Source organism: Cyprinus carpio, chromosome B23, assembly GCF_018340385.1.
Source record: "Cyprinus carpio isolate SPL01 chromosome B23, ASM1834038v1, whole genome shotgun sequence".
In the NCBI taxonomy this organism is placed as follows: domain Eukaryota; kingdom Metazoa; phylum Chordata; class Actinopteri; order Cypriniformes; family Cyprinidae; genus Cyprinus; species Cyprinus carpio.
The window spans coordinates 12,721,623-12,749,169 of record NC_056619.1 but is presented as its reverse complement, the minus strand read 5'-3'; the positions used below and the strand labels follow the sequence as shown (position 1 = coordinate 12,749,169).

General features: G+C 35.1%; 2 protein-coding genes across 4 annotated transcripts; both read right to left on the bottom strand.

The window, feature by feature from the left end:
- Positions 1-139: 139 nt before the first annotated feature.
- Positions 140-6,878, bottom strand: abhd6b (abhydrolase domain containing 6, acylglycerol lipase b). 3 transcript variants are annotated; one of them, XM_042750802.1, is made up of 9 exons: positions 5,852-6,878; positions 5,620-5,765; positions 4,536-4,692; positions 4,315-4,443; positions 2,514-2,646; positions 2,032-2,189; positions 1,891-1,945; positions 1,686-1,786; positions 140-1,393 (listed from the first exon to the last, which is right to left on the bottom strand). In XM_042750802.1, exons 2-9 carry the CDS (start codon positions 5,736-5,738, stop codon positions 1,211-1,213), a joined length of 1,035 nt encoding a protein of 344 aa, XP_042606736.1. In that variant the 5' UTR covers positions 5,739-5,765; positions 5,852-6,878; the 3' UTR covers positions 140-1,210. The 3 variants fall into 3 exon arrangements, with proteins under 3 accessions (XP_042606736.1, XP_042606735.1, XP_018921956.1); XM_042750801.1 differs by having other exon boundaries at positions 5,620-6,878; XM_019066411.2 differs by having other exon boundaries at positions 4,330-4,443; positions 5,620-6,876.
- Positions 6,879-7,562: 684 nt separating this feature from the next.
- Positions 7,563-27,315, bottom strand: flnb (filamin B, beta (actin binding protein 278)). The gene is made up of 43 exons (XM_042750807.1): positions 26,631-27,315; positions 25,106-25,354; positions 24,870-24,967; positions 24,625-24,742; positions 23,335-23,472; positions 23,114-23,240; positions 22,890-23,025; positions 21,198-21,392; positions 20,475-20,588; positions 20,242-20,385; positions 19,655-19,733; positions 19,223-19,335; positions 18,559-19,153; positions 18,369-18,477; positions 18,123-18,280; positions 17,452-17,553; positions 17,256-17,364; positions 16,982-17,169; positions 16,779-16,902; positions 16,271-16,428; positions 16,053-16,176; positions 15,762-15,958; positions 15,566-15,689; positions 15,315-15,493; positions 15,124-15,235; positions 14,881-15,017; positions 14,676-14,799; positions 14,090-14,265; positions 13,869-13,992; positions 13,693-13,738; positions 13,483-13,585; positions 13,267-13,407; positions 12,544-12,672; positions 12,165-12,338; positions 11,911-12,069; positions 11,542-11,745; positions 11,227-11,379; positions 10,383-10,505; positions 10,020-10,286; positions 9,755-9,892; positions 8,278-8,391; positions 7,988-8,182; positions 7,563-7,897 (listed from the first exon to the last, which is right to left on the bottom strand). The coding sequence occupies exons 1-43, from the start codon at positions 26,944-26,946 to the stop codon at positions 7,710-7,712; spliced, it is 6,801 nt and encodes a 2,266-aa protein (XP_042606741.1). The 5' UTR covers positions 26,947-27,315; the 3' UTR covers positions 7,563-7,709.
- Between the last annotated feature and the right edge of the window lie 232 nt (positions 27,316-27,547).

Genomic DNA, 27,547 nt, shown 5'->3' with positions numbered 1-27,547 from the left:
TTAAAGCGATCTATATTGAGCTAATCTGCAATGCTAGATTTTTAAAGTTGGGGATAAAATGTTGCTTTGCGCAAGTAACACATCACTACAAAAAGGTGACTTTACTGACAGAATTTCACCAGCAAAAAAGAACCAGAAGTTTTTGGACATGGGGAATCATAGTTTATTGGACATGTACCATAGCTGTAGCTACTGAAAGACAGGAATGATGCTAGAAGCCCACAACAATTCCAGCAGGATTAATGTAGGAAAATAATGAATAAATGTTATGTACGATGTAGCCTATGTGTCTGTGCTTTGCATGGTGCAAGCAATGTTAATGTTTTAATCCTTATTTTAATATTTAAATCCATCATCACCCCCACCTAATTAATGAAGAGTTCAAATGCAAAAGCCTCTAAGTGACTTCTAAAATTTTATTTTTCTCAGGCTCCTATGTTTATGTTCAGTTACAACTTACTTCACCTTAATGGTAATGAAAAGAACCTATTCATTTCCATTAAAGTGAAATTACTGAACCTACACAACAGAAGATGATGAAAATGCTCATTTTAGAAGAAAATTTAAAATGGCACTTAAGAGGCAATTGCATCTGAACTCTTCATACATATATATAACTGGACTTAAACTTAAAGAGGTATGATTCTCAGTGCTATATAAAATCATCGGACTCAGATTTACTAAGAGAATGAAGTGCATTGGTACATAATAATCAGTACCACGGTATACATAACAGTATTACAACTCTACCATCAATATGGTAGCACTTTACAACAACATCTCTTTGGTAAATATTAATTAATCCATTAACATGAATAAACAATGTGCAATATCTTTTTTACATCATTTATTAAACTTTGTTAATGGTAGCTATTAAAAATACAATACAATAGATACAATTATTGTTTTATAATGATTTTACAATCGATTTAAAAAGTATGTTGAAATGAAGATTAAGATTATTAAGTGCTGTAGAATATTGTTCATTGTTAGCTCAGGTTAACGTTAACAAATCAAACCTAATTGTAAAGTGCTACCATACAATTTTTTATAAGCGTGAACTTTTTCTTTAATCAATTAAAAGGCTATTTGCATGTGAACATACATACTACAAAATTATTACTTATATTATTTCTCCAGAAGTTTGTTATATACTTCAGGGCCAGTGGGGTGCTGCATTTAAGTATTTAGTAATATATCCTGAGCTGTCTCAGGATTTCTTTTTGGTGCTGGCGCTCTCTGTGCTCTGCTGAGAGATGATGAAATCCAAAATGAGTTTGGCTGTTTGTCGTGGTCGCTCCATCACAACAGAATGACCGCAGTTCTCCAGCAGATCAACTCGACAGCCTGGAAGAGCCTCGGTGAGCACCGCTGCCCCAGACACATCCACCACCTGAAAATAAAGACAGGAATATCAGGGCTACTATAGTTGACTAAAACCACAAAATAAATAAACATGAACTGAAATAAAAAATTAAATAAATATTATTTTAGTTGTATTTTATTATATATATATTTTAATAAATTTTTACCATTTCCTATTTTCCATTTAGTTTAGCTATACTAAAATAAATAAATAAATAAATAGACACTTTAAAAAAGTAAATCAATAAAAATCAATAAAAAAGATATTTAAAATATTAATGCTTTCTATTTATAATTATAGTATGCAGGCTTACACCTACCTGGTCCTGTTTGCCCCAGATGACTTGTAAAGGGGTAGTTATTTGCTGTATATGCTCATACAAGGCATATTTAGATTTTTCACTCATAATCTCCACAAAAACTGTGGCAGTTTAGAAAGAAGATACTTTAGGCAAAAAAAATGATTAAAAACAACACTTTCTAAAAGTATATTACTGCAGTGGGTAAGCCTATGTTCGTACTGACCTTCATGATAAAAGTCATTGTGTGGTATCCGTACATCCACGAGGCCTTGCAGAATCTATAATGGAAGGTAAATGCCACAGATAGTGCATGAAGGTGTGTTCTGAATCTAGAGTAACTTTGCATTACATTTGTGTGACTAACCTGTTGAGGCACTCTGAAGCGCACGTGAGAACAGAGCTTTAGCATCTCCTCCATCTCCTCCGGGGTGGACGGAATCAGAGGAATATTCAGCGTGTACTGGCTGTGCTCCACTTCATGCATCTGACTGTCAAACTTGCTCTCGATTTGGTTCTTCAGACCTCAGAGAAAAATGTGAGCATGTAGGAGTGATATTAAAAGAATAGTTCACCCAAAACAAATGCAAATCTGATTGACAGCCAATTAGAATCCTTCCTCGAGCATTTAATCTGCAGGTGACAAAACTGAAGTACAAGCTGACAATAAACAGAACTTTATTGTGTGTTGGTTTTGCATCTATGAATTCATCCATGCATTAATTTTCCAATACAAAAAATATTCTTAGTGTAAACAGCCCTTTATAGTTAATTTTGGTTTGTATTTATGTTTTGCATCTATGAATTCATCCATGCATTCTGTGTCCAAGACTAAATATATTTACTAACCAGCTGGGCAGATGAGGGTCAAACCACAGAGATCTGAGGGATGATAGGCTGCATACACTCCGGCCACAGTCCCACCCATCGAAGTGCCCACCAGATGGAATGGCTTTCTGTTAAGCCGAATGGCCTCTACAAACTGAGTGGTGTAAAAGTAGGGAATATTCACAAAATTTTGTCAATACAATCATTTTATATGCTGGCTTATATATCTACTTCTGAACTTTTGGTTGTGTATATGAATATTTAAATTGCATCCCTGTTACCAAATTTTGGAACATACAGTTAAAGGGATACTCCACCCCAAAATGAAAATTTTGTCATTAATCACTTAACCCCATGCCGTTCCAAGCTCCGTTCATCTTCTGAATACAATTTAAGATATTTTGGATGAAAACCAGGGACCGGATTCACGAAACATTCTTAAGAAGAAATTTCTTCTTAACTTCCGTTTTCTTATTTTTTAAACTTTAGAAAAAAGTTAAGAATATTTTGTATTCCCCAAAAAACATTTCAAGAATATTCTTATCTTTTTTCTTAAGATTGTTCTTAAGACAAAACCTAAGAAGAATTCAAATTCTTGAAAAGAATCTTCTTAAAAATCATCGTAAATAACATCTTAAATTTAGGACGCCCCCAGACTTGTCTTAAATCCCAAACAGTAAGAATTATTTAATGAAATTTTTGGGTTATTTCAAATTAATTGTTATATTTAAGCATTACAACAACAGCTACATATAATACACAGTAGGACTAGGGATGTGTACGAGTTTTCTAAAGTGACAGCCATGACTGTTAATGTAAACCTCATCGGTCATGATTAGCCTATGTGTGACGCTACTTTTTGCTGACTTCAAAACTCGGTAGCAAATCTAAAACGAGTCAGATAGGAAGCTTTAATTGAACGCTTTTAATTTTAGCTTATAAATACGACATAATCTTTGGCAGTATTCAGCACATATGAATGCGCAGGATGCATTTGCTGCAGAAGCGTGGACACACATACCGGAAGTGTTCACTCAGATGTGAGCGCAAAAACACAGCACAAAAATGAATGAACCATATCGCTGTTTCTACATGTATTAAGCTTTGATTTGAAATAAAACAGTGCATCCTTGTGGTGCGGCTGATACAGAAGAGCATAAACAGCATACAGTGATATGGAGAGACACAGAGGAGACCTTTGACAAAGGAATTATTGAATAAAGTCATTATTTTTGTGTTCTTCCCTTACAAAATGTGTTCCCGTCGCTTCATATAACCCAGATTGCATGTCTGATGGCAGATGGAGTATTCTGACGACGACTTTCATACCTTTTATGGACCTTGACACTGTTATTTACTTGGCAGTCTATGGGACAGTCACAGGCCTCCAGGTTTTCATCCCAAATATCTTAAATTGTGTTCCGAAGATGAACAAAGCTTTTACGGGTTTGGAACGACATGGGGGTAAGTGATTAATCACAAAATTTTCATTTTGGGTTGGAGTATCTCTTTAAAAACCCTATATTATTGTCTAGCCATAAACGTGAAATAACCATAAACATTACATTCACAAGATTTATAAAATAATATAACATATAAATAAAACTGCCAGATTAGAAAATGTAGTTTAAAGTTCAGTATATTGACCAGTAATTTCAGACCAAGGATTTGGTACAACAATTAATTGAATAATTATGTAATTTATGGCATTTTAGATCTAGTAGTTCTCACAGCACACACATCGTGCATCTATCATGCATCTACAGCATTAAAAACAAAGTCATGGGGCATCTATTTGTACCCTATTCATAGAAAAACGTACCCATCCAGTGATTACCTGCCGTATTCTCTTGACCTGGCCCTGGATTGAATAGTCGTCTGTGTTGGTACGTGTTGTACCCTCATGCCCCGGCATGTCGACACACAGTAAGTGCAAATGTTTGGGAAGGTACTGTTTGGGATGAAGACACAATGTGCTTATCGCTGTTATGAGGAGCAGCATTTTCATTTGACCTCACAGCTAGGCCACTTAACATACTGTACCTTCACCATAGGGAGCCATGTGTCCTTGTGAGCAGAGAAGTCATGCAGCATGAGTACAGAAGGCCTGAGGCCTGGTTTCCCCCTGTATGAGTAACAGAAGCGATAACCCCCGCAGTCTGCATAACGTACCTGCAGACCCAGAGTTCTCCTCCAGTACCTCCACAAACAAATTACATAGGTAAAGAAAAATCTATAGACAAAATTAACAAATGCATAACTACAAAAGATGCATGTAAATGCATGGATACACTCAAAAATATTTGATTTAAATATTTGAATTGCTTAAACCTTTTAAATGTGTCATCCATTTAAATGACACAATTCTAACATAAATTAATAAACTTAATGTGCCACATATTTGTCAGTCAAATGAAACAGGATTTCTGTAATAGTGCTATTAAACTGAAATTTTAATAACTATTTTAACCATGTACTTTGTATACATTTAATTTTCACAACGAACAGATTCATGCTGATTCTTAGCAATTTCTGTCTTTGATTAAAAGATTTAATGAATATAAATGAAATTAAATAGATGCAAAGAGTTAATAATAAATTATGCCATGAAATCGTACTGGATTTATATTTGTATGTCAGTATGACTCACAAATATGCATCACTTTAAGTTTATTAGTTTGTTGGTTAAAACGCTATGATTCAAATTAATCAAAATTGTAAACACAACCTAAATACATAAATCTGAAATGTAGCCACAATTTTTTTAAGTGCAACTATAAAAGATATTCATTTAAATTATACATTTAAAAATGTGTACAGTGTGGCCAAAACAACTGATAAAATGAAAATGTTTATTTATGCCTTTGTCTAATTTAATACAAATTATATTGTTATTTATTACATACATTTTGAATAAAATGTCACCATTATTTGGTGACCTAAAAATCATAAATATCTCTTATTCATTTCACATCATGCCTTTTAGTTATTTAAATTTTTTAAATCCTAGAAAATTACTTTCAGTTTCCTTTAATGAAAACCAGGAGGTTGGGCTTCAATTCTAAAGAAAGATATAGATTATTATCAAATAATATGCATATTTATAATATTTATAAGTGGTATTTACCAGTAATAGACTTTGATGAGTGATGATGGCCACAGCATAAAAGAGGCCATGAAAAGGAGGAGAGGGATAGCAAGAGTCCCTGCAGCAATGGCAAACATATTCACCATATCCTGATCCATGGCAACAGTTTTTATCCAGTAAACACCCTGCAGAACAATACAGCACACAATTACAACAGAAACGACTGGCAAATATGACACATGCTAGGGAATGAAGTAAAACTTCAAGATACCTTTGTTGTCCTGCTATGTACAGGTCAGAGTGAATGAGGCTGAGGGATGGGGGAGGCTCTGGCAGCATCTGTTTGTGTCTAATCAATACATGTAACCTAGATATCTCACCATGCGCTTAAAATATTTACATGACCATCATTTTAGTGTCACTGCCTAGAAAAATCTAATTGTTCCTTAATATTTTTGTATATTCAAAGATATTTTACAATTCTGAACATACAACTACAAATAAAGCATCTCACTAAGACAACTGAACCTTTGATTTGCGGTTAAAAGTATAAATCATTCAAATAATAACAACTGACCTATGACTCAACAAACAGATTTAGAACCATTTGAGAGCAAAGAACTTACTTTGATGCCAGTCAGTTCTAATCAAATGACTGATCCAAAAGTCTCATTTAAACATCATACTGTAGCCAGTCAGAGTGCAGTCTGTTCTTCTGACTTAATAAAAGTCCATGCCAGCTGTCTGCTTTCCCCAATGAACACTGAGATGGTGATCTCGTGATCCCAAGAAATCAATGAGTTCAAATGGAAAATGCAATATTCCTCTTACTCCAAAATAACAATCAAGTAAATAAAAATATAAAAAAATTATCAAATGAAGATACAGAGTTGTTTTTTAATTATAGACTAAGAATGTCAAATTACATGAACATTTTCTTCAGATATGTTCCATTTGACATTTAAAACCATTTAATTGTATTTATGCTCATTGCACATTTATGTTGACATTTTTTTAGAAATTTGTACACATTCTCAAGATGAAACCAGATCTTATGTTCATCAAATTGTGGAGGCAAATTCACATTTGTTTGGAGTTGAAATTAAAATGAGTGATTTCAACCAGTCATCTAATTTAGTTTTGCATTAAATATAGTGAAAGGTAAATCTTGGGGAATATGAGAATATATTTAAAAATGATAACATAAAAAAAAAAAACTTCTAATATTTTTTTAAAGAGAAATTAATACTTTCATTAAGCATGGATGCATTAAAACGACTTCTACATTGTTAAAAAAAAAAAAGTATACTAAAATGTAACGAATGCTTTTCTTTTGGACTTTCTATTTATCAAAAAGAATTCAGAAAAATACACAAAAACATGAAGCAGCACAACTGTTATAATGATAATAAAAAAAAAATTTTTTTTGAGCAGCAAATCAGCATATTAGAATGATTTCTGAAGGATCATGTGACACTGAAGACTGAAGTAATGATGCTGAAAATTCAGCTGCGCATCACAGGAATACATCACATTTTTAAATATGTGACACTGGACCACAAAACCAGTCATAAGGGCCAATTTTTCTAAATTGAGATTTATACAAATACTGAAAGCTGAATAAATAAGCTTGCCATTGTTGTATGGTTTGTTAGGATCGGACAATATTTGGCCGAGATACAACTATTTGAAAATCTGGAATCTGAGGGTGCAAAAAAAAAAAAAAAATCGAAATATTGAGAAAATCACCTTTAAAGTTGTCCAAATTAAGTTCTTAACAATGCATATTACTGATCAAAAATTAAGGTTTAATATATTTGCTGTAGGGAATTTACAAAATATCTTCATGGAACATGATCTTTACTTAATATCCTAATGATTTTTGGCATAAAAGAAAAATCTATAATTTTGACTCATACAATGTATTTTTGAGTACTGCTACAAATATACCTATTCAAATAAAAAAAAATAAAAAAGTCTAGGGTCACATATATGAAAATAAAAAAAAGTTTTAAAATGTAATAACTATTCCACAATATTGCTGTTTTTACTGCATTTCTGATTAAGTGCATCCAACCTGGAACTTCTGAACAGTAGTGTGTACACACACATACATAAATGAAGGTATTTCACAGAACAGTAATATGGAATGGAGATCCTGGGATGTGTTCATCTCCCCACTTCACTGCTAATATGTATTTTCCTCTTTCTTTCACAGCATAGTTGATCCTGTACTGATGTCCGCCCATGTGAATGATTGACACCCGCTCGCAGGGGACGGTGGGGCCATGCATGCCAACAAAGAGAAGGTTTCGTCCTACAACACAAAAGCAGCTGCACAGTTCTGAGAGAGACATTTCTCTGGAGACATTACTTAACATTCTCGCTAATGTCAAGCTGCACTCACCAGCTTTACTGCAGTCCACATAAAAAGTGTTTTTGCATCCTAGAAAGCCCTTACTCAGGCCTGGGCCATGGCAGATGACTTTACTAGCATCAGACAGTAAAACTGGCTCAGCACTGCTGTCAGATGATGTGTTTATCTCCATGTCTGACAGAGAAGGTTCCTCAGAGCTGTTACACATCTGATTATGATATATGACTGACAAAAAACAAAGTACCATCAGACCTACACACTCAAATACAGTATATCCAATGCAAAATAGAAATGGTCTCCAAAACATTGCTAATTCATACCAGAGCCATTTTGTCCTTGTGTGAGACTCTTATCTGTGGCAGCACTGACAGACACATAGAAAGGGCTTTGAGAAACATGCTCCTCATCAAACATGACTGAAACCTCATAGTCACCTGCAAGAGAACCAATTCTGTAAATATGTCTATAAACGTGCCCTTCCCTTCCTAAGATTAATTATCAATCATTATGCTGATGTTGAATGTACATTTATATTTATATAAAGTGTAAAGCAGGATGAATTCTGATTGGCTGTCAATATTTTTTTGGACAATTTTAACAATACTGTTCTTCTGTGTTGTAATTGTTATAGCTTACATATAAATTTAAAAATAAACTAAAAATAACAAAAATGAAATCATAATAAACACTATCCCTGTCACTAAATTAAACTTAATAAAATACTAACTAGGGCTGTCAAATGATTAATCACGATTAATCACATGCAAAATAAAAGTTTTGTTTACATAATATATGTGTGTATACTGTGTATATTTATTATGTATATATAAATACACACACATGCATGTATATATTTAAGAAGAATATGTTATGTTTATATATTAAATATATATTTATATAAATATAAAATAAGAATATAAATATATAAATGTATATACATGTAAATATTTTCTAAATATATAATTTATGTGTGTGTATTTATATATACATAATAAATATACCCTGTACACATACATATATTATGTAAACAAAACTTTTATTATATCAAACACATCCACATACAAAACTATCAATACAAATAACATAATATTCAAAAAAAAAAAATAACACACTTAAAAAAAAAAAAATTAAAAATGCTAGTAAATAAATAAAAATGTTTTTTTTTTTTTTTTTTTTTTTTTTTTTTTTAAATATTATATATATATATATATATATATATATATATATATATATATATTATATATATATATATATATATATATATATATATATATATATATATATATATATTTTTTTTTTTTTTTTTTTTTTTTTTTTTTTTTTTAAAGTGGGAAATTTTCAAGAAATCCTGAAATCTAGGTATTTTGTTGTAAAACATGCTCCAATATTATTTTTGTTTACATGTTTTTTATTGTATATATGTTTTTTATCATAGTATCACAAATCTATTTTAAATAATTCCAAATTATTCCAGATCTCTAGTGACCATCATTCTTCAGAAAGTCACATCATTTTTGGCGGGAAAGCAATAGCACAGTAGTGGGTTTGATGAATTCTGTTATGTTTTGTGGTATTAACTGGTTCGGCTTACTTCAAACCTTTTCAAAATATTAAAAAAAATAACAAATACACATCCTCATACAGGTCATTCTCAAAAAATTAGCATATTGTGAAAAAGTTCTTTATTTTCCATAATGTAATAAGCTATCTTCAGTCATTCTAATCCAGCTGATCGTCATGCATAAAACACAAATTTTTTTTAAACATTACATATATTGCATTACAGTAATTACCCACCAGGCTCTTGAGCCGTGTAGGACACAATGCAAGAACCATCCAGCTGATCGTCAAAGTGGAGCTCAATCTTTCCAGGACCCTCTACTGAGACAGACAGAGTTCCCGCTCCGGCCTCACGGGACCAAATATTAAAGTCAGCTGCAAAATGAAATCAATACATACTTTTGAAATGACTCACAATTGACTTAGCCAGCTGCCACAGAGTATGTAACAAAACACCTCATATTAACAAAAAACAGGAAAGAGAAAAATATTAGTGGGATACCTGGAACACTTGCTAGAGCTTTTTGAAGGCCTCGCCCCCACACCTGGACCTTTTCACATCCTCCCTGTCCAAGTGGGCCGACGGTGTATTGCAGTGGCCAACCAGGGATTGTCTGATCTTGGTTATTTACAGTCACATTATAAACTCCCATCTCTTTAGCTAGAAAGCTCACTGCATAGGTGTCCCTGCCTGTGGCAACAACAACAGCCTTTCCTGGACTTCCCGAGGGCTCATGCACATAAGCAGACAGAGTCTCAGCATCAGTACCTGTAATGAAAGGGAATGTATTTTTGTTAGCGGCACTGCAGAGTCCTGGAGAAGTCAGATATAGTGCTTGGATTAGTGATGGGCTATTCATCTAACCTGGGATTTTGAAGGCTAAGCTGCATTCACTCCCAATGCTGGCAATAGCGGCTGCTTTCTGGTTGTACGTGACGTTCTCTCTCATAAGCCCACGGTTTGTCACCACAGCCATAAAAGGACTCCCTAGTAAATAGAAATATAATATTTATTCATTTAGTATAATTTACTCCAACTAGGTAAAATCAGAAGCCTAATGCCCCCTAAAAATTGTGAGCCAAGTAAATAATAATATTCAATTAAAAAAAAAATACCCAAAATATACAATATTTACAAATTCTTAAATAATAATGTTTTAGTAATATAAATTTACCCAAAATATACAATATTTACAAATTCTTTATACACTACCTTTCAAAACTTTGGAGTCAGTAAAATGTAATTTAAAAAAAAAAAAAGTTTCTTATGCTCACCAAGGCTGCATTTGTTTGATCAAAAATACAATAAAAAAATGTAATGTTATGAAATATTATTACAATTTAAAATAAAAACTTTCTCTTTTAATATATTTTAAGATGTAATTTATTCCTGTGATGGCAAAGTTGAATTTTCAAGAGCCATTACTCCAGAAATCATTTTATGTTGATTTAAGAAAGCTTAAGAAACATTTATTATTATCAACGCTAAAAGAGTTGTGTGGCTTATTATTATTATTTTATTTTTATTTATTTTTTTGTGAAACTGTTACTCATTTTTGTTCAGAATTGTTCGATGAACAGAAAATAAACATTTATTTGAAATATAATTTTTTTTTTAGTAACATTAAAAATGTCTAACTTTCGATCAATTTAATGTGAATTAAAAATACATAGAAGTACATGTGGTTGCATAAGGCAGCTCTTATAACCTGGAATGTGTTCATCTGAGAATTTAATGGAGATTTTGTAATTCCCAGCCTTGATTGGACAGTACGATATATTGCAGGTTCCATGCTCCAGCTCCTCAGTGTAAACATCTACTTTACTGGGACCCTCAATTACAACTGTTAGTCCACCATATCCTGCAGGTTGCAAGTTTAGAAAAAAAAAAAAAAAAAACGGAAATAGTTTTAGTTTTAGACTACAAATAGCATCATAGCATCATAGCATCATAACATCATAACACACAATCCATACTGTAATATAAGGCGCAAGTCAAATAATTTGATTAGATAGCAACATACCTGCATCCCAAGTGTCAACCACAAATTCAGATGTGCAGAAGGTGTGCCCTGAATGTAAGCCAGGGCCGAAGGCCTTCACGTTACTGGTATCTCCTATCTCCGCCTGACTGATGGAAAAAGAGATGGGACTGTTGTTCACATGCTCACCGTCCTTCATGATGCTGACCAGATGCTCCCCAGCCTCTCTGGGGATGAATGATACACCTGCATAACAAACAAAGCACACCTCTGATGAAGTTTGACAGTGGCACTAAGGATGTGGGTATCCTTGAAGTGATCAAATCCTAAAACGTATTTACTGAGGCTTATTAATGCTTGTTATTTCATTTCTACCAACTGCAGCTGTGTGTTTATTTATAGATGGCTCACCAAGATGGCTGTCAGGTTGTGTTTTCAGCAAACAGGGTACATTATTGCCTGCGGGTGACATGATGCTGGCGGAGAGCTGGCTTATATCTTCTTCAGTGATGTCCAGGGTAAAGTCAACCGCACTGCCTAGTTTTACCTGTGACCTTCTCACATTTCCATCTGTATTGGGTTATAAAACCATGCATCTAGTGATTTCAGCTTTGATCACTATGGCATTATGAATACTGGTTTGAGGTTTGGTGGGGTTTCCATACCAGCAATTCTGGACTTGAAGGGACTCCCTCGGATAGGCACGTCATCATTTTGAATCTGGATCTCATAATCTCCAGGCTCAGTTGGGAAGTAGCTCACAGTACAAGTGCCATCTTCATTGTCCAAGCAGCGCACATCTGCCTCAGATGGGCCCTCAATTGTGATGTCCAGCTCACCTAAAACAAATAAGATATAAAAATAACTCTGAGACCTATGCAACAGTCAAGCTTCAGAAGTAAAAAAAAATAAAAAATTTCTGCTTAGAGAAACAGGGAGTTTGAGTGAAGAGTCAACTAATACTGGATGTACAAACAATATACAGTACAACTGCACAAAAGTGTACACAGTCTGTTATTATGGAATCACAAAACAAACGCTTACTGGAGGCTGAATCTTCCTGACAGATGGTGAATGTTGCCGTCTCATTTGCAATTCCATACACAAGGCCATGTCCATAGGCCATAGTGCTGTGATTAGCAAGACTATTTGCATAATACTGCAGTGGAAGTTCTGCAGAAAGGAGAAAGAATTGTATTTAAACTGTTCTGATGGAGTAAATATCACAAATGTTGAATGTTGGATAAATTAATTAAGTCAAAATTAAGAAGCGCAAATACATTCAATAAACTTGTAAAGCTGGTATTTAGTGTCATCTATGCCAAATATATGAAAACAAAAAGAAGTGGTTCTCAACCAAGGGGCCTTGGAAAACTATGACTTACAATGGTTAAAAATAAGACAAAACAAGCATTAAAATAAGTAAAAAAAAAAAAAAAAAAAAAAAATCAAAATCAACACTTATTTTAATTCACCTCCAAAACAACCAAAATTCTTATACGAGGTTATATGAGGAAGTTTGAGTTCTATATCATATAATATAAATGTAAAAAAGCAAACAAACCCATTATGGGTAACTTAAAAGGTAAATTAAATAATAATAATAATGAATATACATTTTTCTAGTTATGCAAAGCTCTAAAATATTTTATGCTTATCCATTAAAGCATGATAGCATCAACTGTAAAGCAAATACTAAAATATCTGATTTGGTTTGTTGAAGAACTAAAGAAGAGGGACAAGTCAATATTTTCCACACAGTCTAACCTGGTAGATCATCTCTGGATGATTTAATAAGTAGCTGGTGAAGACCCTCTTCTGAAGGATCAAACTTTAGAATGATGGTACCGTCTTTGTTATCAATCACGCTGGGCTGTGCTGTCTTTCCAGACGGCGTGATCACCTTACCTGTGAATACCATTAAAATAATGATGCGAGGCTGCGAATATTAAAATGAACAAGTGAAGCTGGGGAACAGCTCACCTGTAATTTCACCTTCACTTAAGTCTGATGGCATGACTATATCACATGATAGAAACCCTGCTTGATTAATGGCACCAAGAGGAATTACATTTCTGCCCTCAACCTGATGAGAAATAATGAAGATGTTAAAGACATTCAGGGTATGAAATGTCTCAAGGACATTATTAAATGGATTGAAATGAACCTTGAAGAAGCTTCAAACATTTATACCTTGTTTTGAAAACCTTGAGGTTTGAATGAGGATGACGGCTGGTGACTATAATTCATGTCACAATTAATTAAGGGATAAACAAAGCACAAATTAGTGAATAATGAATAAGGATATTGAGATAGAATGATTAATGTATATGGTTAAGATAGAAACTGGACTGTAATGGCCATCTTACCTTTGAAAATCCTCCTCACTGGGATTTCTGACAGCTGAGGAGTGAGAGCCTTCAGCGGAGGGCGAGTGCTTTGCAGCACTGATCTTGTTCTCATTATTTAACACTTTAACAAGTTTTGTACTGCCTGCAAAATCAATACCACGATAAACAAGGTTTCTGTGTCAATATCTGATGACTTCCATCAATACAGATTGATTCAGATAATATAATCAGGGGCTCACCATCGGCTTTCTTAAGGTCAATCTCCGGGGCCTCACTAGTGTTGGAGCAAGTTGTGAAAGTCTGAGGAGTTTGAGCACAGACATCTTCCTTTAATTGTCCACCACAAACCTCAGTTGCATTTGTTACATGTTGATCCTTCATAGCAGAGTGAGGCAGGACATGGAATCTCAGAGGACTGAAAAGCAAGTAGTATGAAAGACTTTAAAATTCTTTTGAAGCCATTTTTTTATTGTACTAAATTATTATTATTAGTCATCATGATTATTATTTTTATTGTATTAAAATTACTAGTTTTGTAATAAACACTACTTTTGAGGTAAAATTTGTTAATTTTATTATTACTGATATTTTAATTCAATTTAATAATTAAGTAAATAATACAAATTCACTCACATATATATACAATTATTATTAATATTAAAACATTATATTTTATTACAATAGTATTTATAAAAACAGTTTTTACTAAAATAAAAAGTATGTGTGTGTGTGTGTGTGTGTGTGTGTGTGTGTGATATATATATATATATATATATATATATATATATTTTTTTTTTTTTAGATAAAAATCACATTCTTTCTTACTTGCAATATGACTCATCATCAGCATATTTGACCATCAATGAATGAAGACCTTCTATGTTCGGAGAATATTTAACAGAGTAAGTCCCATCTGCGTTTTCTTTAACCTCTGTCAGTTCAGTCTTTCCTGTAGATATGAAGCTTTGACAATTACACAAGATACAGCAACACAAATCTGATTCGTCTTTCAAGAGAAGCTGATCCTCACCATTGGGGGTGATCATCAGCACACACTCAGGGGGCATCCCAGATTTACTGCAGTTGATTTTGAACGACTGAGGAATTTGAGCACAAATCTTTGGTTCTGTATGTCCAACTGTCAAGTCTTCCGGGAACTCAGAGGGGCTGAGACACAAATAAAACAGCAAATGCTTCTAGTAGATCTCTAGAAATGACTAAATGTCTTACAGGTAATTGTACATAAATAAGACTCATTTAATTACCATTTTACCTTCTTAAAGATTCTTCACTGCTGTATTTATCCATTACAGAATTACAGCCCTCCATATTTGGTGCACAAGTTCTGTCCTCATTGTCCATCACACCTGCAAGTTTGATTGAACCTACATGCAAAACCCCCATGTAATTGATTACTTTATCAAACATACTGCCATGCAAATGTCAGCAATATTTCAAACTCACGGTTCGGAGTATTTGCTTTCACTGTGGTGACAGTCTCTGGTGCCACACTGCAGCCATTAGCAAATATCTGAGGAGCCTTAGCGTGGACACTTCCCACCTGACTCGAAAGTTCCTCTTTGTTTAAGACATCTTTAACACTGCTACCAGAGTGAGAAGGTATTGCATGAAACCTGAGAAGACTGAAAGATAGCGTGAAATAAGAACCTGTGGATATGGAATGCATGTATTGGGTGTCTACACACTAAAATTACCTTCTAAAAGAATCATCACTGGTATATTTGACCATAATTGAGTGAGATCCTTCAGCAGAAGAGGAGTACGACACCAAGTACGTTCCATCTCCATTGTCTTTTGCTTTTAATAGCTTGATTTTTCCTGCAAAGGGAAATAATGAGTCAAATTCTGTTGCAAACACCACATAATATATCCTCTCCATTACGTTCTCACCATCAGGTGTAACAACAGCTACAGTCTCTGGTGGCTCTCCAGTGCTACTGCCATTGATTGCGAAGGTCTGAGGAGTGTTTACACACACTTGCGCCTCTAAGCCCAATCCCAAAACTGCAGTACCATTCCTAGAGCCTTTACCTCCACAGTGTTTATCATCAGAATTAGGCACAGGCAACACGTGAAAATGGAAAGGACTGTAAATGAACAGTAACACGCATCAAATTTCTCTATAGGACACAACCTATGCATTTAATCCATATTTTGTGCCCATGAATGCAATGCTCATACCTGCAAAAGGAATCGTCTTCAGCATATTTGACCATCAAAGAATGAATCCCTTCCACTGAAGGAGTGTAGTTCACAGTGTATGTCCAATCGCCGTTGTCTTCAACCTCTATTGTCTCAGTCAAGCCTATATTTAATGATGAACCAAAGGTGCAACTTAACCCTTGTTACTGAAATACTGAATTAGTAGTTGTGATCTAATATAATACATGGTGTAATACCATCTGGTGTCATTATGGCAACAAACTGTGGAACTTTTCTTGTGCAGGTGCAGTCGACAGTAAATGTTTGAGGACGCCAGGCACACATCCCTGATGTTAGACCTGGACCTGATACATCAAAATAAACAATATAATCTAGTATATATATATATATATATATATATATAATATCAATTTAGTCACAAAAAAGTCACAATAAAAAAATATTTAATAAATTATATATATATATATATATAATATATATATATAATATCAATTTAGTCACAAAAAAGTCACAATAAAAAAATATTTAATAAATGTATTTAAATTATTATTTAATATAACTATATTTAAGTTAATAGTTTAGTTAACATTTTAAACATACTTCATTAATGAAATATTTTTTTTAATCTTTTTTTTTAGAGATGCTACTCAAGTAAAACAAAAAAACATTTGACCTGGAATAAACGTATAGCCCACAAAATTTAACACATTCCCTGCAAAAAAACAAAACAAAAACACGTCTCACCGATTAAAGCTCTCATCATTAGTGAATTTCACCATTAATAAATGACAGCCATCCATGGTGGGCAAATAGACAACAGTATAACTGCCGTCTCCACTGTCTGTCACCTCCAGAAGCTCTATGGAACCTACAGTGCACACATTCAAAGCTTCTCAAAAATGATTTTCTCAATGCTTGCAAGCTTAATCGTTTTACTTTGTGCTCACCATCAGGTCTCACCACAGCAACAGTCTCTGGTGTCTCTCCACTGCTACTGCAGTCAATCCTAAAACTCTGGGGGGTTCTACCACAGATTCCACCTTTAAAACCAGGAACAATAACCTCTGCCATATCCCCACCATGAGCTGAGGGAAGCTCTGTATTACGGTCACAATTAAGCAGTGCTTGGATGGGACTACAATTAAAAGAGTAGAGGATATAGGTGTTCAGATAACTGTCATATAACATTGTTTTACATTGAAAAAAAAAATACAGTCTAACCTGCTGCTTCCACAAGGTCTCTGAGGATCTATGAAGGAATCTGCGTCTTCCATTGATGGAGGTGGACTTGATCTGTAAATCCCATCTCCACTGTATTTGATCTCTGGCACTCAGTACCTGCGCCAAATGTGTAGACATGGCTTCTTGTGTTGGACACATTTAATTTCAAGAAAAATATATATATACAAATACTTACTATGAGTATCCGTATTTGTAGATACACAAATCCCTGACTGCAGACAGACTCCAGAGTCTGCAGTACTTGAAACATCCTTCACTGATGCAATAAATGGACTTCCTGTTGAATTTAGACAGCATTTGTGTAAAACATCAGTTTCATTTAAGTGTGTGTGTATGTATGTGTGTATATATATGTTAAAAAAAGTTAGCAACAATTCAATCATCATGGTGAGAAAAAAGTGGGTAACAAATGTCATACAATCAACAAACCTATATAGGATATTTAGGATTAATTCAATACAAAATTCTAAGTCTGATTAATTCTGATTGTGGCTATGTGGGCAGTGTGCCGACATAGCTATGGGCATCCTGAGTTTGAATCCTAACTTGAGGACCTTTTCCAAACCCCACCCCCCACTTCGCTTCCTGTTAGCTCTGATCTTTCCTATAATTAAGGCGAAAATGCCAAAAATAAATCTTATGAAAAAAGACAAAATTCTAAAAAACATTCAGGTGTTTAACTGGTTAATTCACCAGTTAAACAAATCTTTCAATAAAATAGTCTATTTACATCAAATAATTAAATATTCTAAACCTAGAATTGAAATTATACCCGCAAGGAATTATTTCATATAATAAAAGTAAATAAAATAAATGAAAATTGTTTCTCGTGAATGTGAAGCTGACCTGGAATGTGGTTCTCTCCACAGGTAATGGTGATCTTATAGTCACCAGACACTGAAGGAGTATATTCCACATTATACATGCCTTCACCGCTGACTTTACATGTCACCTGACACTCAGACGGACCCTCCACTGTTATGTCCAGATCATCAACTGAAGATCTGCTGAGAAAGAAAAACATTATGGTTTAAATGTGGTTGCCAGTCATTTTTGGCTCTGAATGCATATTTGAAATTAACTTCCTCTTACCTGGCGTTTACATGAAACACATTAGGATGTCCAGTCAGGCCCTTTTGGAGACCCAAACCATTTGCAACCACTTGACATGTATCAGTTTCCCAATCACTAACCACAACGCCTGAAACAACAGAACGGATGAGAAGACAAAGTCAAGAAAACAAATATAATATGAATTCAAACCAATGGCAATGTGACAAACCTATACGAGTCTTTTCACCTTGTCTGCTCACTTTTACATGGCTTTTGTAGACCTTTGGATTCACCATAATTTTACGAAAGGGCACCTCCTTTCCTCCATATTTCAGAAGCAGCGTATATACGCCTCCAGTTAGAGGCACATAAACAGCTGTGTAGGTGCCATCTTCGTTCTCCTTCACTTCGGTCTGGACAATGACTCCTGAGTCGGAGACAGCCTGCACAGATAGAGCTCCAGATCCTGCCATTGGACAGTTTATATTTACAATACAAGGTTCACCGACTCTCCCCTGTAGCAGATCAAGGTCTGTTACCAAAACCTTAGAGGAGTCAATCCGCTTCTGTATAACAGACTGGAATGGAGAGCCAGTTATGTGAGAGTTGTCAAAAAGGACATTTATTTTGTACATCCCATGCTCTGTGGGAAGGTAAAACACTGTACAAGTGCCATCTTGATTGTCCAGACATTGTAGTGTAACTTCACAGGGTCCATCCACTCTTATGGCAAGTCTTCCACTGCCTGCTCTGCTTGTGTCAATGATAAATTCAGCCTGTTCTCCAAGAAAACCTTCCTTTAGGCCTGGACCATGAGCCCTTACCTGAAGAAACAAACAACATCTGATTCTACACTATTCAAGTGAATGCACAAAATGCGTAAGCCTCGATACCTTTGTGGCATCGGTTTGGATGTTTGATGGGCTAACTATGTTCATAACAAGCTCTCCATGGCCACCAGGCCGTACGTTCTCTGGAAAGTCTTCATCAAGGTCCATCTCGTCATCTACACACAATCATATTTACAATTAAGAGGTGATTCTACTTTTTAATAATTTAATACATTTATTATTATTATTAAATTTTTTTTTTATTACATAATATTATTTTATTTTATATTTTAATAAATAACTGAAAAGGTTTTTATCAATTTGAAATCTAATTCAGTTTTTATTCAGAAACTGATTATTCCATACACTAAGCTATGTGAAGATTCTTCAAAAATTCTCTGTTTGCATTCCACCATACAGGTCTGGAATAACATGACGATGAGTCCATGATGATAATATTTTCATTTTTTTAAAAAACTGTTCCTTTAAACTCACCAGAGTAATAAATTTCCGATCCATCTGGTTTAAACCAGACTGGGCTACATGGTGTAATCTTAATCCTGCGAGGTGTCACCTGAAACAGCAGTGATGCAGAGATCATACAAAATCTTACAGCGCAACAATCACAGGCTTCCAAAGAACTGAAGATTACAGCTATATATTTCAGTGGCTCATTTTTTAATACATGTTTTTTCACATGTGATTTCAATAAGCATAGTTTCATTCCCTCTTGACAGAGGGAATGCCAGTACAAATAGAGTAATAAACATCCTATTACATTCCAGTGAGCTCTGGCTGCAGCATTAAGCAGCAGTACATCATCACCAGACAGGTTTAAAGCCACTGCGAGATGAAATGGAATTTCAAAAAGGCAACAGATGCTGGAACATTAATGCAACATGATGTAAACCAAATTGGGGAAAATGAGTTTTCTTTAACTTCATTAGACCATGTAAATGAAATGCATCAGAATGAGCTTTAGTTGTTGTTGTTGTACATCACATTCTCATAGATTTACATTACCCGTTCATATTATACGATCATGTTTACCATTATTTTTCAAGATCAATATATGCACTCACAATGAAAGGACTGCTGGGAACCATGACTCCTCCCCAAGTCACAGCAATGGTGTGTTTGGAGAGCGATGAAGGGATGTAGGAGCAGACAAATACACCAGACTGTTCAGAAGCAACAATGACATCTACAAACTCTCCATCTGCTCTCTGTGAAGAAGTCAAATCACTCCGAAAATTTAAATTACTTTTAATTTAAATGTGAAGAGAATTCATAAATATTTTACTGTATTTAATACCTGAGCATAAACTTTGAGTTCTCCCTCACCAGCTCGCCTGGTATCTACTGTGAACTCGGCTCGAAGGTTCACTATGCAGCCAGTTTGGGAAACACCTGGTCCTTCTACTTTCACCTGAAACCCAACATGCATAACTAATGATATAATTTCACATCTAATGAAAACATCTCATTTATATAAAATGGATCTCTCTGAGAAGAGCAAGGGCTCTCATACTAGACATGTCTGCAAAACAGATTAAACGGATAATTCATGAAAAATGAAAATTCTGTCATTAATTACTCACCCTCATGTCATTCCAAACACATAAAACCTTCGTTCATCTTCAGAACACAAATTAAGATATTTTTGATAAAATCCTAGAGCTTTTCTTCATAGACAATAACACAACTAACACATTCCAGGCACAGAAAGGTAATAAGGACATTGTTAAAATAGTCCATGTGACATCAGTGGTTCAACTGCAATTTTATGAAGCTATGAGAATACTTTTTGTGCGCAATGATGTTTTAACAATGTCCTTACTACTTTTCAGGGCCTTGAACGTGGTAGCTACATTGCTGTCTATAGAGGGTAAGAAAGCTCTCGGATTTCATCAAAAATATCTTAATTTGTTCTCCAAAGATGAATGGGTTTGGAACGACTATAATTTTAAAACTTAATTACATAATAATAAATTATGAAATAAAAATCCCTTTAATAGGGGAGAAAATAGGATTTTACCTTTTCAGGGTGGAAGTCTTTTCTCTTAGGTCTGATGGAGGTCATGAAGGGACTGTCCTGGATTTCTTCATCATCACACATTACGTGTACAGCATACTCACCGGCCTCAGTTGGCCAGAACCGCACAAGGCAGGAGCCATCATTATGGTCATCACACTCAATCTTTGCCTGAGATGGACCTTCAATGGCAAAACCGCAAAGATAATTGGTGAAAAGTAAAGTATAAATTAACTGTTCCATTTTGTTAGTAGTTAATGTTATCGGAAAGATAATTGGTTAAAAGTAAAGTATAAATTAACTGTACCATTTTGTTAGCAATCAGTGTTATCTGTTTTATAGAATATATAAAAAATATTATATATAACATAACATAACACAACACAACACAACACAACCAAACAAAACACACAACACACCACACCACAACACAACACAACACAACACAACAACATCAGTCATATGCATTGCTCAGGTGTGCTTTTGGCCCATTCTTCCACACAAACAGTCTTCAAATCTTCTATGAACTCTAATCTTTAGTTCTTTCCATAGATGTTCTATTGGATTCAAGTCATGTGATTGGCTGGGCCATTCTAGCAGCTTTACGTTCTTTCTCTGAAATCAAATGAGTGTTTTCTTGGCTGTGTGATTAGGATCATTGTCTCGCTGGAATGTCTACCCTGGAATGTCATCTTCATCTTCCTGTTAGATGACAGCAGATTTTTATCAAGAATGTCTTGGTACATTTTTCCATTCATTCATCCTTCCTTCAATTATATGAATTTTGCCAGTGTCACACCATGATGTTTTGGGGCGATGTGCAGTGCCATTTGGCATCCAAAGAGTACAATTTTGGTCTCATCTGACCAGACTATATTCTCCCAGTATTTCACAGGCTTGTCTAAATGTTGTGCAGCAAACTTTAAACGAGCTTCAATATGCTTTTTTTTCAGCAATACGGCCATGCATGGTGAGCGTGCATACAGGCCACAGCGGTTGAGAGCATTACTTATTGTACTTATTTTCTTTGAAACAATTGTACATGCTAATTCCAGGTCTTTCTGAAGCTCTCCACAAGTGATCCTTGGCTTTGATAAAATTTGATTTGAAATCTTGCAAGGAGCACCTGGTCATGCCCGGTTTATGGTGAAATGATGTTCTTTCCACTTCCAGCCCCCATTATGGCCCCAACTGCTCACTGGAACATTCAGGAGTATAGAAATCCTTCTGTAACCAATGCCATCACTATGTTTTGCAGCAATAAGGTTGTGAAGGTCTTGAGAGAGCTCTTGCCTTTACCCATCATGAAATGTTTCTTGTGTGACACGCTGGTAACGAGACACCTTTTTATAGGCCATCCGTTGGGACTGAACCAACTAATATTAATTTCCACTGACAAAGAGCAGGATTGCTTTCTAATTACTGACAGATTTCTGCTGGTGTCTTGGCTTTCCATGCCTTTTTGCACCTTCCTTTCTTCATGTGTTCAATACTTTTCCCCAGTGTCATTCTATTTTATAACACATAACTTAATTTCTGAACTTATTTATTTTGCTTTCTTTGTATATATGGATGACTTGGACTGTTATCGACATCTGGTGAAAATTTCATGTCAACAACACCTTTGGAAATATATTTACTGAGAAAAATTGTGATGTGTTCATTTTACCCGCTGTACATAAACATCCACTAACCCAGCATGCCAGAATCTGCACCAACGGATTCCACTAAGAAATCAGCTGACAAACCCACAGTCCCTCCCTCCAGTCCTGGTCCCCATGCCCGGATCTTCTGTGGCCCAGCTTTTGAACCAACATGGACTTTAAATGGGCTGTAACAGAACAATAAGAAGCTTAATCTTCAAATTAAAATGAAATGTTAATGTTTATCTGCTATTATCATGCTGAATGAGAGCTAACCTCTTGGCAATGTGCTGACCAACCCAAGTGATCTCCACTGTGTGATCTCCTGTATCAGTGGGTGTATATTCAAAGGTATATATACCTTCATGTGCGTCCTTCTGTGTAACAGCCACTTCCTTACCATCTGAAGAAAAGGATAACATTTTAGTTAGTCCTAAGAGTGAATACCTAATTGTGTACATCTTCATACAGATTATAAATCATGGGCTATTACTCACTGGGATCTCTAATATTGACCTCCAGATTTCCAGGCCCAGCTTTGTGGGTGTCCACCTTAAACTGGGCCAGCTGACCTACTCTCATGCCTTTGGACTGCAGTCCCCGTCCTGTGGCACGACAGGCTTTGGGTTTAGGCACTGAAAAGAAAAGAAAAAATAGAAAATGACATTTTAAACTGCATGAGAGGGTGATAAAATAAATAAATAAATTTAATTATACCCAAGATTCTCAAGGTTGTACACATTATGAAAACAAATGGATATGAGTAACTGACATATACCATGTCAATTACATGTCATAGCAACATCAAGGTGTAGGAGCATCAATTTAGACAGTATTGCTAGATAATTCCTCAATTTTTATGCAGTTTTTTGAACACTATAAGTCTGATCAAAAATTTTCGGCAGTTTGTTGTTGACTAAATCAGGGTTTTAGAATGAATCCATTAAATGAATAAATGTAATGATTCGCTCATAACAACAGTCAGTTTTATCACCTACTGGCAACTTAACAGTGCTGGGGAGTAACTAGTTACATGTAACAAGATTACATAATTAAATTACAAAATAAATGTAACTGTAATCTATTACAGTTACTGAGAAAAAATGTGTAATTAAATTAGTTACTTATGAAAATGTTACAAAATTTGAATATTTTCTGTAAAAAGCTAGGATATGTTGAATAATGTTAATTTGTTGCTTTGCCTTTTTTTGATGTGCACAATGCCTTCTTCCATTTAAAGACCATTTAGTAAAATGATGCTATTCTGATGCCATTTGTTAGAAATTTGTTAGAAATACAGCAAACCACGTCTGCCAATTACATCAATCCACATTGTCACTGAAATTTTAAGGCTCCAAACTGTCTGAAAATTGCAACCATGGAGAGTGATAAAAATGTGTTTCAGTGTTTAAAAATTGCATTTCAGTGCTGTGCTTTAAAATTTAATTTTTATAATATTTAAGTGATGAAAGTCTGACCTTGATACTGATAATCAGTGTTGTGTACTACTTAGAAATTTAGAAATGTAATCAAATGTAATAAGTTACATCACTTTAATACATTTGTTAGAAATTTAGAAATGTAATCAAATGTAATAAGTTACATCACTTTAATAATTGAAATAGTTACACAATTTATCACATTTTAAATAAGGTAACTTGTAATCTGTAACCTTTTACATTTGCAAAGTAACCTTCTCAACACTGCATATCTTTTCCCTCTTGCCTTTTCATTATTAGTGACAAAGTCAAAACACTAAACAGCAGGGGGCTTATAATGTGCCCAACCTTTCTTTGGCTTGAGTGGAGCTCCAGGTTTCAGTCTGGCTTTGGGGAAAAGTGAGAGGTATGTCATCACTGATTGCTCATCCACAGCTGGATCAAGAATCTCCTCTGGGGCTATGAGCTTTATAAAGTCAAATATATCATTTAAAAAAAAAAAGATTTACAAATTGATATGAGCAAACCAATCACTGAGAATGTTATCAAAATGCAAATAAGATAACTAGCCAGTCTATTCTGGCTGAACTCACCTGTGGAATTCCAAGCCAATCATCAGCTTGCTGCATGGCTTCTTTAGTGTTACTCACCCGATGCACCGTGTCCCAGCTCTCCCAGTCAGGACACAAGCCTGCACAATCCAGAACAATCATTTCGTAAGACAAAAACCTCTGCCAAAAGGCATTTTTTTCTTTCAACACATACAAAAGGAAAGAAATCACATGACCACGGGGGGTTTAAAAAGCACTATATAAGAAACTCGGTTTACCTGGTGCCAGTCCATCCACTAATGCACCAAGGGCCTTGCCGTCCTGCCAGTCCTGGCTGAAGTTAGTTATGGGCAGCTCAGGGACTTTGTTTTGGATCCATCCCAGAAGCCTCATCTCTGGAGTCTTTTTGGAGACAGATTCGTTTGCCTCATCCTCCCACACTGGGGTGGAGATGGAGTAATGCTGTATCAGGGTCCACACTAGACCCAGGATCAGCTTCAAGTTCCCGTCCACTATGGCCTTACTGTCTGTATGGAGACAGTGAAGGTGTGTCTGTTTGTTGTTTTAATTTAGAGACCTTCACTTTGCGATTTTATATTTTTAATACACCAAATGCTTTTTGTCATTTAGCCATTACATCCAAACAAGAGAGTACAGCTGAGAACATTGTTCTAGTCCAGGAAACAGCTAATCGACTGAAGTGCCGTCCCCAATTTGACACTAGGACACTTTGACCCAAAGACTACCCTCCCTAATTAGGGAAGGGGCCACAGGAATTTATATGAAAAACATGTAGATTTTTCAGACAACATGCGCAACTTACTGATATAGACAACATGCGCAACTTACTGATATTGCAGCTGACCTTCATTTATCAGACAACATGCGCAACTTACTGATATTGCAGCTGACCTTCATTAAGAGACAGATTGAACTATTAGTCATATACGTATATACAATAAACATGCTAATCACAGTGTTATATTATTTATGTAGAGTTAATATTTTGAATTCTTATTTCTTTTTCCATTTTAGTTTATCTTATTAATTTTGTTTTTTGTTTGTTTTTTACTTCAGTTGCCAAGCAAACATTTCTAATTTCTAAGTTTTATTTTATTTCATCTTAATTTCACTTAAAGACAATTTGAATAGTTATAGTTAACAATAACAACCCTGCCAATCACCTCATAATTGTAAATGGAAATTAAACAATGTAAAGTGAATGTTTAAAGCAAAATTACTATAACCAAATTGAAACCTGATGTTCACCTGTATGGCGTAATAGCCTCAGCTGCTGTAAGCCTGAAACATTGTGAACAGCATACAGACAATTAAACTTGCTATTTTGTCTAATTAGTATAATTAAATGTGAATTATGGCTTGTTCATTCTAATTATATGCTTTTAATTTAAGGAGAGTATAAACATGGATTAATTTTAAAGTTAGCCCTGTTTATTCATGCAGTAGGTTCTTTGACACTCAGTATGTACTAAAAAAAAATCTCTGTGATGTTACTGATTATAAAAAATACATTTAAAAAAGTAAAGATTTTGGAAACTTTTATGACTTCTACTATTCTCTCCAACTCGTCTATTATTCTCCTGATTTATTTGGTCCAGATCTGTACATATTTTTGAACACGTGACTTTAAAACAGCTGATTGCTTCAACGTAAACTTCAAAAACATTCAGAAACTAGATCTTTAAAATGTTGTACATATGGGTTTAAAATGACTTGAGAAAACTACTAATAGATTGTTGTGAACACCTTCATTTGAATGAGTTCAGGCATGCTATAACTCACCTATAGACACCAACTTAACTTTTTCATGATCCAAAAACTCCAGAGCCACCGAAACATTGTCTAGCTTGAGCTGTCTGAAGGTTGGTCGTGTGTGGTACTTTCTAAACATCCTCTTATGGCTCAGGACCTCCAGCAGCGAGATAAGGATGAGGCCATCGCTCAGATCGAACTTAAGATCGCAGATCTGCAGCTCCACAGACTTCAAGTGTTCGTTGCACCAGCGCGTGAAGGTGTTCTTCTGAATCTTCTTCCATGGTGCATCATCTGCCAGGTTGATTGCAGCTGCAGTAACACTATATTTAAAGTCACCCATCATTCTCTCTGATCAGTGTGGAGTCCAAAACCTTTTATACCAAACTGAGAACTGCAATCTGAGAGCCGTGAAGCATGAAGCTTTCATGTAGCTTCGCTGGTGGTGGGAGTGCCCTACACCCCCCAATTCGGGCCCATAATTATGATTACACAGCGCCTCTGAAAGCTGTTTTTACTCTGACATGAACTGTGTCATCATGCCGCAACCCCACATCATGCAAAGGAATAATAAAAACAGATTCTAGTTACATCAGTGCTCGAAGAATGTATTTACTAGGAAGACGGGGTCAGAAACAGGATCCTCAGGCCTGGGGAATTCAGCTAATTCCCACCTGCAACCAGATGAATGTCTGACATCACTGTTGCTGATAACCTTATCGCTGGTGACGTTACTCTTCATTTACTCCAGAATAAACTGAGCGTATTATTGCCAGAGCTCTTTTGATCGGGGCACGTCCTCGTATTTCCCATGCGGTGTTGAGGAGGGATGACTCATTGGGGTGGACTGCATTACACCATGGAAGCATGTGCCTTTGGCTGCAGGTTTATGACGAACTTGGTTATGGGGCCATCGATTTGCAGGGGTGCATTTATGTGCCCAGAAT

Bases quoted from the DNA above. Each gene is read 5' to 3' on its own strand.
- abhd6b (XM_042750801.1), bottom strand. From the start codon at position 5,738: ATGGATCAGGATATGGTGAATATGTTTGCCATTGCTGCAGGGACTCTT. The intron at 4,693-5,619 runs GTAAATACCACT...TTGTTTGTGGAG, and splicing joins CTCATCAAAGTCTATTACTG to GTACTGGAGGAGAACTCTGG. The intron at 2,647-4,314 runs GTACGTTTTTCT...TACACCACTCAG, and splicing joins GGCAGGTAATCACTGGATGG to TTTGTAGAGGCCATTCGGCT.
- flnb (XM_042750807.1), bottom strand. From the start codon at position 26,946: ATGATGGGTGACTTTAAATATAGTGTTACTGCAGCTGCAATCAACCTG. The intron at 19,734-20,241 runs GTGAGTGCATAT...CTGCTGTTTCAG, and splicing joins TTCCCAGCAGTCCTTTCATT to GTGACACCTCGCAGGATTAA. The intron at 15,236-15,314 runs GTGAGTTTGAAA...TTTTGCATGTAG, and splicing joins GAAAGCAAATACTCCGAACC to GTTCAATCAAACTTGCAGGT.